General features: G+C 36.6%; 1 protein-coding gene across 8 annotated transcripts in view; it reads right to left on the bottom strand.

Moving 5' to 3' along the window:
• FGGY (FGGY carbohydrate kinase domain containing) overlaps nucleotides 1–18,410 on the bottom strand; it is a 167,890-nt gene that overhangs the window by 144,984 nt on the left and 4,496 nt on the right. For all 8 annotated transcript variants that reach the window (XM_087889773.1, XM_060689938.2, XM_087889775.1 and 5 more), the window contains exons 2-4: nucleotides 12,971–13,184; nucleotides 10,504–10,615; nucleotides 9,331–9,482 (exon numbers count right to left, since the gene is read on the bottom strand). In XM_087889773.1, coding sequence (XP_087745899.1) covers nucleotides 9,331–9,482; nucleotides 10,504–10,615; nucleotides 12,971–13,171 — 465 coding nt within the window. In that variant the 5' untranslated portion in view covers nucleotides 13,172–13,184. The remainder of the gene's footprint in view (nucleotides 1–9,330; nucleotides 9,483–10,503; nucleotides 10,616–12,970; nucleotides 13,185–18,410) is intronic.

Below are 18,410 nucleotides of genomic sequence, written 5' to 3'. Positions count from 1 at the left end.
CTACTCTCCTATCTACTCAGCAGACAATACTTTAATCAACTTCTTACTAGAAAGTGACATGTCAAATCACTTACATGTTTTCCAAGAAACAGAGCTGAGATTACAGAACACAAGGACCTACAACTTTAACAGCAGACACTGAGACAGACTTAATACACTGCAGCTAGAAAGCATTTCATTATCTATGTTAAAAATATCACTTTTGCTGATCTTTTTTAATGATGTTGACTTTAAGAAATAAACCTTTTTAAAGAAATGAAACTAATCATCTTCTGCTTTTTTGAATATTTAAGAAACACGATAGGTTTTAGACAATTGAAAATTTAAATCTGTTCCTTCCATTCCCACAAACTTCATATTTATTTCTGTAAAATTATTCATATTCTGCCTCCACTGCTGATTTGAGGGGGCTCACAACTTCATAAAATCAATTAAACACTACAATTCTAAAAATGGTCAATGTATAAAAAGATGCTACTATCATAAAAACATAAGTCAGCATCAACCAATAAAATCAATGTTAAAGATTAGATTTCAATGGAGAGAGATACATTCCAAATTACTTAACACTTTATGCTTTCTGACAAAGAATTGTTTTAGCTGCCTTTCTGACTCTCCAAGGGAAGCAAGCTAATAAAAAATGAGGGGACTGCGATTGAAAAATCTTAAGGACTTTGTACAGCGAATCTATTATATACACAAAGGTGGAAGATATACCAATGGAGAAAAATGGCAGAGTTTTCCTGGGATGACTAAATTGACTTGTTTGACCAAGGAGGGAACAAAGACAGGAAATGTATGGACTTTTTGCTGAAAGGGATTTACTAATTAAAAAGAGTTGCTTGTGGGAAAAAGCATGATATGTAATTTGGGAGGGAGGAGATGGTAACTATCATGTTTATAAGTACTGCAAAGATGGGCAGTCGCTTCTTTAGATATCTTTCTTTTCCTTTTGTTATCTTTTTCATATCTCTTTTTTCTACTTTTTAATTTATGTAGTTTTTTAATCTTACTGCAAAACCTGCTTCTAACAATATATAAAAAGAGAAACCTATTTTGAGATCCCTGTTCTACTAAGATCCCAGGCTGGAAACTACTGGCAGCTTGTCCTCTTGGCCAGCTCATCCTGGATGAGCAGATTCTATGCAAAGCAGGAAGCATTAGAGCCCATTGTAAGACATTATTATTACCCCTGTAAAACATGTAGTCCTCAACTTGCGATCAAAACTGAGTCCAAAATTTCCTTTTTTTTTTTTAATTGAGTTTTAAACAGAGATATAAAGACAATACAAAAAATACAAAGACATTACAAAGACAAACAAGTTCCCATCACAACCTACCCACACCAAACTTTACATATATGTTTTGATCATCATCAGAATATATATTGCTTTATAAGTTAATATATAAGTAATACATTGTCAATTTGGATGTTTTAGATTAGAAATAATCTTGCATCTCCTCTTTATTTATTTATTTCCGGTTTTATTTTTTCTACCCTATTTTCTTTCATCTATATTTGTACTGATTTTCTTTTCTAGCCATTGATACCACTGGTGTCATACAAGATAGAATTCACTTTCTTCTTTATCTTGGAGTTCTAGTGTCAGTCTATCCATTTCGGCACATTCTGTTATCTTCGAGATTAGTTTGTCTTTGGTTGGGAGTTGATCTGATTTCCAATTTTGCGCAAACAGTAACCGTGCTGCTGTCAAGATGTGTATGATGAGGTATTTTGTCTCTTTATTGTGTTGTATTGTTATCATTCCAAATAAAAAAAATTCTGGAGTGTTTTCTACTTGTTGGTTTATTATTTCTTCAATAATTTCCTTTGTGTCCTTCCAGTATTGTTGGGCCTTTGTACATTTCCACCAGGCATGGTAGTATGTCCCCTTTTTTGTTTTGCACTTCCAACAGCGTGGGGAGGTGTTTGGGTATATTTTGGCTAGTCTGGCTGGTGTTAGGTGCCATCTGTAAAACATTTTTATGAGGTTTTCTTTATAGGGTATGGCTCTTGTCATTTTGATGTTCTGTTTCCACAATTTCTCCCAGTTTGCCAGTTGAATGTTGTGCCCTATGTCCCTGGCCCATCTTATCATATTTTCTTTTACTGTTTCTTCCAGTAATTTATATCTAAATAAGTAGTTATATAATTTGGTTATCACAACTTGAATTAATGAATTGCGGAGAGAAATTCCTTAAATTGATAAGAAAGATTTACTCCTGTCAAACAGCCAAAATTGCAATAAATGGTGACATGACACAAACTTTTGACATTCAGAAAGGCGTACGACAAGGTTGCCCCATGTTACCTCTATTATTTATAATCGCACTGGAAGTTTTACTAACGGAAATCAGGAAGGAAGAAGACGTAGAAGGCCTTAAGATTCGGGGAGAGGAGTATAAATTACTTGCCTTTGCAGACGATGTGATCTTCATATTGGAAAACCCAATACGATCTGGAACCAGGTTGATGACAATGATAGAGGAATACGGGGAAGTTGCGGGCCTCAAAATAAATAAGCAGAAGACGAAAGTATTGACGAAGAATATGACCCAAACACAACAGTTGAAATTAGAACAAGAATTAGGACTTCAAATAGTAAAGAAAATAAAATACCTAGGTATTTGGCTGACAGCAAAAGCAACTACAATTAAAGAAGATAATTATACCAAATTGTTAAAACAAATCAAAAAAGACTTAGAAATTTGGAGTAGATTACAACTCTCATTGATGGGCAGAATTGCCTCAATAAAAATGAATATATTACCAAGAGTACTATATTTATATCAAGTGATACCAATACACCCCGGAAGAGATTTCTTTAAGAACCTCAACAAAACAACAATGAACTACATATGGCAGGGAAAGAAGGCCAGAATTAAAATCAAAGCCCTACAGGATTCACGGGACAAAGGAGGTCTAGCAACACCAGATTGGGAACTCTACTATAAGGCATCAGGATTGACCTGGATTAAAGAATGGATGGAACTCGACAACAAAAGAACTTTATATTTAGAAGGCTTTGACTTAATAAGAGGATGGCACGCTTTCTTATGGGACGGATCGGATAAAAGACACATGTACTTCCAATGTCATATAATACGAGCTTCATTATTCAAGATCTGGCAGGATATTAAGAGAACTCACTATACTAAAATACCAAAATGGTGGTCCCCGATGGAAGCATTGATATACCCGAACACTCTCGAAATAGGAAAAATGATGAGGTACCAAGACTTACTGAATCATGAAGGCGAACTCATTTCAAGACAGCAACTCCAAAACTCCGGCATAAATATCGATTGGTGGCCCTATACTCAAATACACTCAAGACACATAGCAGACAAAAAGCAATATGGAATCTCGAATAATTTGAACGAATTGGATAAGATTTTACAAGGCCCAGAGTCCAAAATTTCCATTGATAAGTAAGACAGTTGTTAAGTGAGTTTTCCCCATTTTACGACCTTTTTTTGCCACAGCTGTTAAGTGAATCACCGCAGTTGTTAAATTAGTAATATGCTTGTTAAGTGAATCTGGCTTCCCGGTTGGTTTTGCCTGTCAGGTCAAAAAAGGTGATCCCATGACCCCGGCACACTACAACTGTCATAAATACATGCCAGGTGCCAAGCATCCAAATTTTAATCCTGTGACCATTGGGCTGCTGCAAGTCGTAAGTGTAAAATGCAATCACAAATTGCTTTTTTCAGTACTGTTGTAACTTTGATCTGTCACTAAGTGAATGGTTCTAAGTTGAGGGCTACCTGTGATGCAGTGGTGGTATTCAAATTTTTTTACTACCAGTTCTTTGGGCATGGTATGGCTTGGTGGGTGTGGTTTGGTGGGCATGACAGGGGAAGGATACTGTAAAATCCCCATTGCCACCCAACCCCACTAACCTCTGTTCTCCTGTGCAGGGCAACAAAAGAAGACCCAGCCGATCAGCTGGGACTCCGATCAGCTGGGACTCAGGCGGCAGTGAATAGATGGGGGCGGGGCCAACCAGAGGTGGTATTTACCAGTTCTCCGAACTACTCAAAATTTCCGCCTCTGCTGTGGTGACCATACAAGTCATTTCCCTTAGCTAAGCATTAATCATGGCATTCCTCCCTCTTTAGCCTTCTATCTGCCCAATAATACATAGTAATCCAAACATTTGGAAAGAGAATCTAGTCCTGGATCTCCTATTAAAAGCATGCTGAATTTGAAGCAAATTCAAGCAACTATACCTCCGGTATGACTTCATTCAGATTATAGTGGTTGCTTTTCAAGGAACCTTCTTTCTATTCCCCACCCCCTAAAAAAACCCTGATTCATCAACATGGGGATAGGACCAGAACAACTAAGTGAATATTCCTTAATTGGCAGCAGTTGGCATGTAGAATTGCAGCTAAGGGAAGATTTGATGATTATATAATTCCGCTCTCCAGAAGGAAGAAGGTTCAACACAAATCAAATCGCATTCTTAACAGAGAATGTGGGTGAAAGTGGGAGTTGAGGAGAGTAATTGGAAGTGGGCAAAACAGCATTATTCTAAAAATAATTGCCAGGCACAAGGTCTGCAAAATAAAGCCAGATTGGAAAGAGGGAGAAAAAAAAATAACATCAACCTGTTTATTTAGCACATATAAAAATAAATTTTAAACTATTATCAACCTACTCCCAGAGCACAAATAGGGAGAAAGAAAACTGAAAGGCTTCAAACATTGGTTTACCATACCTGGCTATTCAGATGTGAATATTGAATATATCACAAATATTGTGATAATTTCTGATGCATCACAAGGAAAGAAAAATCACACATACTGAACAGTTCAAGGTCAGCGCAAACCATTTAGTTCCCCAAAATAGAGCAGCACATAATGCTCTTCTCTCAAATCCAAAGCTAGTAGTTATTTTGGCATTTGAAGCAAAACAAAAAAACTCAACCCTCACAAGTACTTCTTCCCTTCTAAGATTAAAAATACCATAACACTTATAATGAATTAAATGATAATTTACAGTCCCTTTTATAGTACTTAAGATAAGCTGCCAGAGGCAACTGCTTCTGTCTACTTAATGAAAAAGAGAAAGAGAGGAATAAAAAAGGATAAAAGGAAGAAGATAGCAGAAATATACCAGGCATTTCAAAGAAGATGAAGAAAGCAGCAATGTGAGAGGAAAAAGAATTATTGCATGTAATTGCCATTTGATTATTAATTGTCAAGCTATTATACTCTGACCTTTTACCCTGTGGAAAAAGCATGGGAAGGAAGATCTCTTTCCTTTCATGTATTAAATGAAGTGCGAATGAAGCTTTTAAAATCAATTTAGGAACATATCTAGTCTAATTAGTAATTCAATCTCTCTAAACAATCAGAAATATTCAGTCCAGACTGCAGGTGCCTAATAATTATCCAGCATATTACAGATTGCACCACCATTATAGAAAGAAAATGTAACAAATACTTTTTGGTATAATGCAATTCAACAACGAAGGGTTAAACATAATAACAAACAATAAATAGAACTAAAATTCAAGAATTCAATGGCCTACAGAGAGAAACCAATGACATCGCTCAGGATAGTCTTCCTTATGATTTTTCTAAGAGAAAGCCTACTGAACACTTCTCGTTTTACATAAAAATCAGAGCCTGGTTTCCTAATTTGGTTAGCGCAAATTCTAAGACAGGTAGGAACAGTGGTAGGAACAAGAGACAATCAAAACTTCCAGAGATTAATTTTATATGCCCAAGAAACTGGAGAGAACAAGATTGCTTACTTCTTAGTGTGAGGAAACAGAGTCTATTTATTCAGTGAGTTACATGAATGAGTGAGTGATTTGAAGTTGTTGGTATCATCTTATTTCTGCATGTTTATTTAAGATATACAAATCCTTTGTATTAAAAAGAATGTGAGAGCACACCGTGAATTTTACTTTCAAACAAACTATGTCGAATTCTGTGAGAGTAGGGCAGCTATATAAATCTGTTTAATAAACAAATAAAAGATAGATATTGAGCTAGCTACCAAGACTCACGAAGTTCCATGAAAATAATTAATTATAGAATAGTTTTTCCACAATTAAAGAAACAAACTATGTACAGAGAGATATAGTTAGTTTATTTATTACATACTTAGTAGGAATACAATCTGATCCTGTACCTTATAATACTAAGGAAAGCTATCCCTAGGAATTACAGAACCTTAGCTGTGGCTTTCTACCACCAATAATGGAAACCAAATCCTTGCCATCTGATTTTTTTTTGTTGTTGTTGTTCTAAATTTGAAGCATGGTAAGCATTTTTAAGCTTAAGTTTCAGCAATTAAAATTAACATTCAGCGATTGTTGGCACTATTCCCTTTCTTCTTCCACTATGGTGCTAAGTGACAATATATCTTTTCTGGTAACAAAGGGATGAGATAAGCTGATTTATCTCATCCCTTTAAGCAAGCCAGGATCGAGAGATGCAGGTAGTCCTCAATTTATGACCGCAATTAAGCCAAAAATTTCTGTTGCTAAGCAAGACAATTGTTAAATGAATTTTGCCGCATTTTACAACCTTTCTTGCTACAATTAAGTAATTCAATTAAGTAAATCACTGCAGCTGTGAATCTGGCTTCCACATTGGCAAATAGTTCCTTTTGTAATAAGTTATATGAATCAATAAAAAATTGATTGAAAAAAAAAGAAAGAAATCAGAACATTACATATAATCTACTCTAAAACAGCCACCAACAATTTGTGAATTGTTTCAAAGATATACTGGGATATCGGGTCATCCATCCAGAAGGCTTATTGCCTCCAGAAAAAAATATTAAATAAAAAAAGCTTCTGAGACTCATGAAATTCTATAAAATTAAGCCATATATAAAGGCCACTTCAGTCGATGCAGGTGTTAATTCTCATTTGGCAGAATGCATGTATTTCCAGTTTGGGCAAAAGGATAATCAAAAAGGGAGCAAATAAAGCAGCTTACTGTCTTGAAATTTTTTCTTCCCCAAACTCTCCACTCGGCAGGTGGGGAAAACAAAGGGTTAGGCAGAATAGTATTAGCTTGCTTTATTCCCTCTACACCATACCACACCTTCTGACAAGCAAAGTCAATATAGAAGCCAGATTCACTTTACAACTGTGTTACTAAGTTAACAACTACAGAGCAGAGATATTGGAACAGAAAAGATTTCAAGAGAGTAATCTGTTTGCTCTTAAGTCAAGAATTATGAGATCACATTAACAGCAGGAAAGGATCAGGTAAAGAAGATTGCCTACAGAAATTGCTTGCTTTGTTTCTTCCCACTTCCCTTGGTCAGTGGAAAGATTGGAGAGGAAGATTTCAAGAGAGTACTGTGATCTATCTATTTGCCTAGTTCACCCACCATTCTCAGCTCTGGGCTGACTGCACATATAAGTATTAATTCAAAGAAACTGTTTTTTCTCCTTGTAGGAATCTTCTTCTTTCTCATCCAAATAATCTTCAAAGAATCATAACTTACATTCCTTTTATAAGGCAGTTAGGTAAGGCATTTTACATAGTAAACAAAATCATATAAAATGTTAATTAAGGAAAATTATTACTAGAATCCATAGAATGGATAGATATAACAGCCATAAAAACAACAACAATAGATTACACTACCCCACCAGTTTAGAAAGAATTATATTTTTACCATCAAAAATAACAAACCCTATTATTTCTTTCATTGGTAGGCAAGAGAATGACATACAACTTCCCATTCATCTATACTGGATATTATCCTATATCCATAACATTAAACTTGGAATGCCACAGGCTTGTATTTTCATACTCATTTATTTTCTACAATTTTCTCCTTGAAGCTATTAGCCTAAACAGTGAACTTCATCTCTTTACTGCTTCTAGTTACCATTAAATAGCAAGTATAGAAACCCAAAACTTTTTTCTAAACCTCTTATAAATTATTCAAACACCACTCGGTGTTTAAGTGAATATTCATACCGTATATCATAACAGGATCTTCAAGCAATGCTAATTAACTCCTATCAATATGAATTTTTCATTCTTAGCTTCTGCCAGTTAACTCTGTTGATCTTCACCAGCTCCAACTAATTCCACTGTATGTTAAGAATCAGGAAAAGAGACTTCAGCTCTTAGAAACTGGCAGGGGGCAATTTACACTGGCCTTTATTAAAGACAGAAAACATCACTGAAACCAAATGTAGAAGCCAGGCTAGTGAGGCCTATAAAAAATTCAAAAGGTACAAGGTTTTTTTTTCCTTTTCATCTGATACTTGATGTTAAAAACTTCTGTATCAGCCTGTACCAATGGTGGGTTGCCCCCGGTTCGCACCGGTTCTATAGAACCGGTAGTAAAACTGGCGGGAAGCTCCGCCCACCGACCCCGACGCCATCAAAACACTTCTGCGCATGCACAGAAGAGCGCTCAGCCCCGCTGCGAACTGGTAGTAAAGGTAAGTAGAACCCACCCCTAGCCTATACCAAAAAAAAGGTAAATTAACAAAGACATTAGACCAGGGGTGTCAAACCTGATCGCATTGCGGGACATATTGTGACGTATCAGGATGTTTTTTTACCTTTGCTGAGTCAGGATGGGCGTGGCCTGCATGGGCCGTATCCAGCCCGCAGGCCACCAGTTTGACATGTCTGCATTAGACTGTTACTGTATGTGCAAACTGACTTTCATACAGATAAAACAAATCAATTTAAATGGAAATTTTACGGATTACAGGTAGTCCATAACTTGCCTGCTATTACAGACATGTCATGACATGGTAAACCCATGGTAAACTTCAACTGAAGATGTCTAGTCTATCCTAACCTTTCCAGAAATATGGATATTTGAAAATGTATTGATAGTTTGAAAATACTAAAAGTTCTCTGTATTTTAAAAAGCTACTTATTTTCTGGCAGATGTTATTTTGACAATAATTATCTGCACTCTAAGAATCCATGTCTCTTAAGTACTGTTTATGTATACTACAAAATTCTATAGTCTTTTCAATCCAATGCACTGTCTAGAGATCTTATATGTAGCAGTTCCATTTTTCTTTGCATTTCTCAATTAGAAATGTACATCTTTCAAACTGAAAATTCTGCCTTGCCTCTTATAATAAGATACCAACAGTGAAATCAAAAGTGCCTCTCAACACTTTTGCCAACATGCTTTGCACAGAAGGCTAAGAAGAGGACCAGGTTAGAAACAATGATTGGCTAAGTCAGCTGGAGATATTGGCTGGAGCATTAACAAGAAGCAGATTGAGAACGATTGATATACAGATTAGAAGATTCTTGGCAAAGAAGCTTTCCTGACAAAAACGACAAAGCCTATTGAATTCTTGAACTCACTTCTTTCATCCATAGCAATTTAGGTGGCTGCATTTCAACTGACATCACACCACCAACAAAGGACAGCACACTATGCTGTGTCTCATTGATGCGTGTTCCTTGATTGGCTGCACGATGGTCCATCCACATGATGATGTTCCTTTTGTGTTCTCCTTATAAAACAAAAATCAAATCAGTCATTGTTTCCATTAAAATATTTAGTACACATATTCTCCTCTCCAGATACTATCCATACAAAGATATGCTTTTTTCATTAGAAATGGGCACCGTACCTATAATTACAATATGTTTAAACAGATCACAAAAATAGTCACACATGACTGCTGTAACTGGGCACAACTACAATTAAGAAAATTCAATATTGACAGGTGATCCACCCCTTTTTCTGATTATACAAAAGAAATGTACAGATTCTGCCTTCCTGCTGACTGCATTAGCAATTATAAATGCTATAATTAAACAGAAAATAGATGTAAAACAGCATCTAAACCAACACAGCCATGTTCCAATACTTCTTGTCATTAGTTACTGTTTGTCCATTGGCAGCCTTTAGCATATCACTTCAAAGTTAGAATCTCCATCTGAGTTCAAAAATATTTTGGAAGACATTCCTTGGTTTCGTTTTTGATTTGTTTGTTTGTTTATTTGTGGTTTTGTGTGTGTGTGGCTTTTTCCATCTTGATGTCTTTACAGATGTCATTGTAACAGCTTTCTAAAATTCTTTGTTAAGATCTTTCCTGAAATTTCTGTATTTCTTGGCTTCAGGTTCTCTTCTCTTCCTGATAATTTTCATGGTTTGTTCTAACATCTAGCTTGATTTCTTTTGGTTTTTTTTTAAATTTGGCAATTTTTCCCATATTCCTCATTAACAATTTCTTTAAGTTCATTCACTCTTTCTGAGACAAATTCCCTCTTTGTGTTCACACTTTCACCTTCTAGTTCACTTAACTTTTTACTCTAGATAAAACTTGAAAACAAATTTTCATAAAAATATATGAAAATCCTATATACTTAAATACAAACATTTTAATCACATCGATCTGAAAAGTGGATAATTCGCTATCAGCACAATTTATAATTGAATTTATCCTGGCTATATTATTATTGCCCTGATTTTATTTTTAAATTGTCATTTTACTATTGCAAATCTTAGTCATTATTTGAAGGTTTTACCTTCAGAGTTGACTGCCAAAGGCTGAAAATGGCTATCCAGAACAACAAGGGAGCAGGTAGCATCAAAGCCAAGCCCTCGAATCTGGGAAATATTTATTCCTTGAGTAATTTTCTGTGAAAAAAAAAATAAAAATACATAGCTCACTTTTCTATTCATTGAGGCACACAAAACAGCTAACAGTGTATAAAGCTGAAGTTCAAATTAAATTCCTTCAAATCTGAACATAGACAGCATTATACATAGATAGTATAAATGCCGACACTATAGGATTATCTAAATAACTATATCAGTTTGGACTGTTGGTTACTTTACCCATTGTTGAATTCACTCTTTTTAAAATCCACAGAAATCCAGAATCCAAGACCACAAAATAAATACATATTTCCTTTACATTTAACTGATTGATTATATATTATAATGGAGATCCATGAACTTGTATTTGTTGGTATATTGGTCAATAATGGGAATGAAACTATTAAACAAATGGTATGTACAGGTTGGTTATTGTGATTGTCAAAAATCCACTTCCAGAAAAAATAAATTGAAGGTAAAACTTCAATAATGTTTTCTTACTAAAAATCTCATTGTTTTGATGAGCTCTCATCCAAAAGTCTTCTCAAGATGTTTTTCCCAATTGTTTCACTGTGAGATCTGAGGAGAGATCTGTTAATGTAAATTATTTCATGGATATACTATTGTTTACCTGGAAGAATTTAACTGATTTACAAACAACAACAACAAATTTAGAACCCAGTTTAAGAAACATTCATTTAATCTGAATGACAATAGGTGTTCAAAGTCTCAGATACTTTTCTGATGCAGAGAGCCTCAGAGTGGGCCTTGAGGGAAATATTCAGAAGCCCTTACAGAAACAAACTTGGCAACTATTTCTTAAGGTTTGGGTAATATCAGAAGAGACTCACAGCGGCTTTTCCCTAAATCATTAGGATATAAGAAAGAGGAATGGAAAAACATAATGAAACTTGCATGATTGATATCAGCCCTTTAAGGTTCTCCAGATGAGAAATCAACTCTACAAGAAAACTAATCTTCTAAGTATGATGGTCCACCAGTGTCCTTCTCCAGCTGCACTTAAAATGCATCCAGCTACATTTTAAAAGATTCCAAAAGATTCCAAAAGATTCTGAAAGCTATAAAATTAGGCCCAAAGAAATGAAGGTGAACGGATGAAGGAAATTGGCAATTGGCTCACTGTGAGGATCAAGAAGCCGTTTCCCACCCCCAAATAAAAAACAAATATTAGTGCCAGTGAAAATTTCCTTTTCAATAGTGTAAGTTAAAATCACTCTTACCTTTTATACACTTTGTAAATCAGATTACTAGAGTGTAATAGCAATATATTTAATCTTCAAGTTAAATAGGAAAAGAGAGGGAATATGTAACGAAGAGAAGGTCTCTACTCTTATTTCATTATTCACATAACAATTGTTCTGGCTTCAACCCTCTTAGGACACTCACTCAATAGCATGGCTCATGAATGTTTAAAAAGACTGATCAATAACAAGAGAACAATGAACTGTCCATCCACAAATTACCAAGAATCTCATGCATATTTAAAAAGCCAACCATAGAACATCGGCTGGTTTGGGTCCACATCTTTTTCAGCGGTCTAAAACACCTCACTGTCCCCAATGTCCATTACTATTTCAACCCATAGTATCCACATTAAAGCAAAGGAGCCAGAACAGAATAATAAACTTCTATTTTGCATTCATTATTTAATTTCCAGGTTACTTTTCCATTACAATGTATATACAGTTACAAGATATAAACATATGAATGCCTCTTAATCATCTTCAGGAAAATTTACGCATGCTTTTATCTGATCATGTGCTCAGAATCACTTTTTAAAATTTAAAAAACAACTTAGTATTTTTTCTGCCTTATTGGATGAAAAAATACAACTTCAAGATATAAATTTTGCAACAGAAACCCAGCACATTTCAAAACTGCCATGAGTTAGAAAAAGATTAAAGCTCTCCATGCGCCCCCACCCAGCAAAGTAATTAATGAATAAATTGCCCAATAAATGAAGATATCCAGTCCAATAGCATCTATGCTGTTTTTAATAGAACTTTGTTACATACTGTATATTGGAAGGGAATTAAAACCCGGCTAGCAACATAGGGAGAAGACATTGGATACAGAAATAGAGAAAAAGAATGCAGTTATAATTGACGAAAGACACATTACATTGTCCATGGGGTCGCGATGGGTCGGACACGACTTCACAACTAACAACCACAACATTTTGTCAGAAGCTTCTGTCAGTCTTTAAAGCATGGCTATCATACAGACAAACATAAATAAAAAAGCCAAAATTTTGTGAACTTAACAGCGAAGAGACGTCACATTGCAATCATTTTCAAAGACAGTCAACTTCTTTCAAATAATTAGATAGGATTCCTCAAAGCATGTAGCCATTCATTCACACTATGTCCCTACCTTTGTGACTATACAACAAGCTGCCCAAATGTCATCAGAGGATTGTTCATAATAGTCAGGTTGTGGTGCCCAAATTTGAATTGGATGGTCTGCATAAGCCACTACCGTGCCAAACTGGTCCACCAAAGCTGCACGGACACTTGATGTGCCAACATCAATTCCAACATAGTAATTTACTGGTCCCAGGTTCTCACTTTGCATTTTGAGCAGGCTTCTGGAAAACAGGGAAATAAAAATTGGATTTGTAAAAGACACCTGATTTAGACAGCCTCACATTGGAGAACACTTGCAAAGCTTTGCAGCAAATTCTTAATCTAAGTGTACAATTTGAAATTGGTAAAAAAATTGGTAATGCTGCATAGAATATTTATTTAGTTAACAAGTCATTTATTTTAAAAACATCTGTACCACTCAGTCCAAAGATTCTAAATAGTATATACTGTAATAATATAATTCAATATTAAAGCAACATAGTAAACAGCTCAAATAATACAATTAAAACTCATTTAGAGTAAAATAAACAATGCTCTCCCTAAAGCTTAGACACCAAAATGTTGCAGTTCTGGCACCATATCTGGATGCTGTGTGAACCTGAATGTGAAGGACCCAACTCTAGCTCAATTCTACCAAGATCAAATGGTTGTGTTTATTAGGGTTCCCTAGACCTGGCAATTGTCCATCTTTATTTGTGGATGGGACCACACTTCTCCTCTCAACAGTGATATACAATCTTGGGTCTTCTTGAATTCTCAGTTCCTGCTCAAAGAGTAGATGGCACTATGGACAAGGAGGCCTTCACATTGTTTCTTCTCTAAAGTCCCTCAAAGATCCAGTTCAAGACTATTAAAGTACCTACAGCTTGATTTGGGGTTGTGATGTAAACATGAGTATAATCAGCATACTGGTGATACTTCACACCAGATCAAAGGATGATCTCTCCCATTAGTTTCCTACAGATGTCAAATAATGTTTGGACCAAGCTCTGGGAATCACAATAATAGAATAACCTTTGAATTGATTGCTCTTATCTCATTACCATTACTACTACTACTATTACTACTACTGACTAGAACTTGCCCACTCTGTGAGGAACTAAACCAATGATGAAAGTACATCTAAACCATGTAAGAGAAACACTATTTTGGAAGATTTTGAACAATATTTAAAGGTCTAATAAGACCAAGAGGGATATACTCCCCACATCCAAGTCCTGATGAAGGTAATTTCCTAGAGCAATCAATGTCTTTTTTATCCCACACTGGGATCTGAATCTCAAATTAAAGTAATTAATTATAAAGAATGTACTTCTTCTGTTGTTCTTGGTTACCATCACTTTCTCAACAATCTTCACCACAAAGAAAAAGTTGGAAACACGAATTAATACAACTGAATTAAGAGATGGCCTCTACAACAGAGTCCATTGCCTCTTTCTGAACAATAATCTTCTCCCAGAAATTATTCATCAATTTCCAAATCCCACTACTAGCACATCTACTACTAGCACTACTAGTGTCTCTGTCTCTGACTCTCTCTCTCCCCGCTCCCTTCGGGTGACCGTCCTCCTCCCCACTCCTCTAGTGATGCCGTGGCCGGCCGTGGCTGAGCCGGGAACGTGTGCATGCACAGGGAGACCCTCTCCAAGCAAGCGCCAAAACTTAGGAGGGTCTTAACAGGACGTGGCTTCTCTACTACACTAATGCTCCAGCCATCGCCTTGCCATTTGATCCCCCACCCCGGCAGCTCTTCAGCCAAGTGCAGAGGGTGCAAACTCCAGCCTGAAGCGGCAGGAAGCGAAGGCTGCCTTACGTGCAAATGTCACATGAAGGCAGGAAGACAGGGAAGCTTCGCTCCTGCACTCTCCTCCTCCTCCCACTCCCGTGACGCCCTGGCCAGCTGTGGCTGAGCCGGGAGCATGCGCACATGCGGGGAGACCCTCCTTAAAGCAAGCCGTTGCCGGCCTCGTGAGCACCTTTCCTGAGCTTCGGCGCTTGCTTGAGAGGGTCTCCCCACACGTGCGCATGCTCCGGGCTCAGGGGGGGAGGAGAGTGCAGGAGCGAAGCTGCTCTGTACCTGCCTTGGTGCCACATTTGCGCATAAGGCAGCCTTCGCTTCCTGCGACTTCGGGCTGGAATTAAAAAAAAAAGAAATAAGAAGGACGAGGGGTGGGGCCAACCAGTGATGGGACAGGAAGCCACGGCAGAGGGCCCAAAGAGCCGCATGCGGCTCCGGAGTCGTGGATTGCTGACCCCTGGCCTAGGACATGTGAACCTTGGCCACCGTATACCCTCAGCCAGAAATGTGACCATTCTTCAATACTAAAGATAATTCTTCTGTAGTAGATTGACATGTTTGTAAATGTGATCATAACACATTTTAAACACCCCTCAAATTATTGCACCGCTAGAAACCTACTTGAGCCTGTTTGTTCACCAAGCAGATCATTATCAGTTTCACAAATAACCGTTAGCAAGTGGACTATGTCACAATATAGTTATAATACAGACAAATATTACAGTCTATATATACAGACAGTAAATATTTACCACCTTTTCACTATTAATAATTAGTTTAGAGTCAAAACATTGCTGGTATAACAAGCAATCCTACAATGACGAAACATGGCACTTTGTGTTTTAGCTACTTTTTAATAAAAGCTTGTGACTATGAAAATTAAAAGAAAATTATATGTACAGATTTTCTGTTAACTCTTCCAGAAATTATTTTTAAAAAGCTCAAAATTAAGTCAAACCTCTGCAGTAGTAGTAGAATTTCTCAGCCCAATATTGCATTTATTTTTAAATTCTCCTCTTTACTGTTAAAACAGTTTTTAAGCTTTCTTTACAAATCCTAGAAGAAGTAGAAAGCTTTACAAACAACTCAGTGATCAAAGAGTCATAGTGCATAATAAATATTCATACAGTCCAGCAACAGTAATCTGCAGAGATATTACTCAACCTGTATATATAGCAAAGCACATACTTCCTGCTTTCTCCTTGAATAAATTTTCCAGTTTTCTGGCACCAAACCATGATGACAGCAGCAGAAAATAAATATTCTTTGGAAGTCTGTTTTGTTTTTGTTTTTTTAATCCAAAGCATTGTTTAAAGTGAAGAGAAGCAAACACAGGGCTGATCAAATCAGCCAGGGAACAAAGGTTTTTTTTAAAGTTTGATTGCTGAATTGACCATGAGATCAATGGTCAATAAAGGGTCTTTCACATTCTCCAAGGACAATTATTAGGATATACTTTCTTAATTTTTTTCCTGTATTTTTCCTATATTTTTCACTGACTAGCATGTCAAAATCCTCTCGAATCTTGAATATGTCCTCTAAGGTATTTACTGTTCCTTCATCCATCTTCCAAATTTACAAATCTCATAATATTTTCTAACCATTTATCCAAACAATCCAATATTTTCTAACCATTTATCCAAACAGAAAATGGCCTAAAATGGAGTATGCTGCTCATTACTTCCTTCCAGTTTGATGTACACTTGTGGGTGCAAGTGTTCAACCACCACTGTATCCAATTAATGGGAAGCCCACATTTTGTTATCTTCTCTATAAAATGTAAGAAACACTGTCATATATTTTGCTGAAATTTGGGTACAGTATGTCCATTACATTCTCGCAGCCAATTAAACTGTCTGCTCTTTCAAAAAAAGAAAATAAGTTCAGTTTGACAATTGCTTGCTTCTGGCAATGCAAGGATGGCTCCTGCCATGTAGCATATTCCTTTCTAAATGCAGGTAGACCTTGACTGCTACAACGATCATTGCAGCATCTCCAAGGCCAGAGGTTTTTTTCACAGTTACAACCTTTGCAGCATCCCCATGATCATGTGATCAAAATTCAGATGCTTGGCAACTGTTTCATACTTATGATCATTGCAGTGTCCTGGGGTCATGTGATCCCCTTTTGCAACCTTCTGACAAGCAAAGCAGGGGTGAGATGCTCCTGGTTCGCACCGGATCGCCCAATCCGGTAGCGATGTCAGTGGGTGGTTCGGAGAACCGGTAGCAAAAATCCTTGCGCCCCCACCCCATGCCCAGCTGAGCTGCGCGATCATCAGAAGCTGGTTTTTTTACTTTTAAAAGCATTTTTTCTACAACCTCTTCGGACGAAAAAATGCTTTTAAAAGTAAAAAAAAGGCCTCTGATGATCGCGCAGCTCAGCTGGGATCATCAGAGTCTTTTAAAAGCATTTTTTCCTGCAACCTCTTCAGACGAAGAGGTTGTAGAAAATGATGCTTTTGGTAAACTTACTGCCAAGAGCCTAACACTCATATCAACAACACTTATAAGAAAGGCCATGTTTTATCATGTTCTTGACTGAAGCCATGGCAGTGGTGTGACTAAAGTCCTCTGGGAAGACCACTGACTGCTGAACAAGTCATCAATGCTACAGTTCAACACCGAACTGCAGCACTGAATTATTGGTGTACAGATCAATAATTGATTTATGTCAGCAACTGGGTCAAGGTTTGAAATTAGTTATGGCAATTCTTGCCCATCCAACCATGTTTCTTGTTACCAGAGATTGCTACCAGACAAATATGGAGGACCCCCAAATAAATTTGTTATTTTTATCCTTTAGTGTGTAGGCTATACATTTAATTGAGGATAACTGAAATTTCCATGCATTCCGCATGTGTGAGATTTATCCTTGGACTCTTGATTTATAAGCTGTCAAATGGACAATTACTCTGGTAGACAATAATAATCCTATGATGGACAGCTATGCCAATTTTATGCAGATACTCAAAGATGCTTTTAAAATCATGCCAGAAAGCCAGAGCTAATCAAGAAATTAGCAAATTGTAGTCAAGATAAATGTGGTAGGCAGTCACATATACAGTAGCAGTCTTTCAACTCTATATGAAAGGTAAAGACTGATATTAATTAGCTTTAATTATTTAATTTAAAGACTTATCAACTGAATTGCAAGAGGAGCAGGTATACCAGATATATTAGAGGATTTGCTCCTCTAAATTGTATGAACACAGATGGTAAACTAGAAGAGCTGAAATACAGTGGGGGGAATCGAAAAGAAAAGAAATACCCTTCTTACAACCACTTCTTTGTTCCTTGACTTTTTAGTCTTCTGAAATTCAGTCTATGTAAATTGACCCTACTTTTCAGCTACAGAAGCAAACTAGAAGTTGAGATTAGTCCTTTTACCACTTGCTACTATCCCCTCTTCAATGAACAGGAAGTGCACTCCTTTGCTTCTACTTTTCAGTTGACATAGCCCCAAACCCCAATTGCTGTTCTTCACTAGTTGAAACTAAACTCCTTTTCTACATCAGCCTAACTTTCTTTCTGGTGATACTAGCTACTTGCTTCTGTGCTTCCCTGAGGATAATGCTCATTTTGTTCCCTATAGACGTTTCCTTCCTTAAAACTCTAGCTCAGTGGAAATTTCCTTTGGTCTACAATGA

The sequence above is a fragment of the Pantherophis guttatus genome, chromosome 3, assembly GCF_059756535.1.
Source record: "Pantherophis guttatus breed Tessera chromosome 3, ASM5975653v1, whole genome shotgun sequence".
Taxonomy (NCBI): domain Eukaryota; kingdom Metazoa; phylum Chordata; class Lepidosauria; order Squamata; family Colubridae; genus Pantherophis; species Pantherophis guttatus.
The sequence above is the reverse complement of the archived record's forward strand: the minus strand, read 5'-3'. Positions and strand labels throughout refer to the sequence as shown.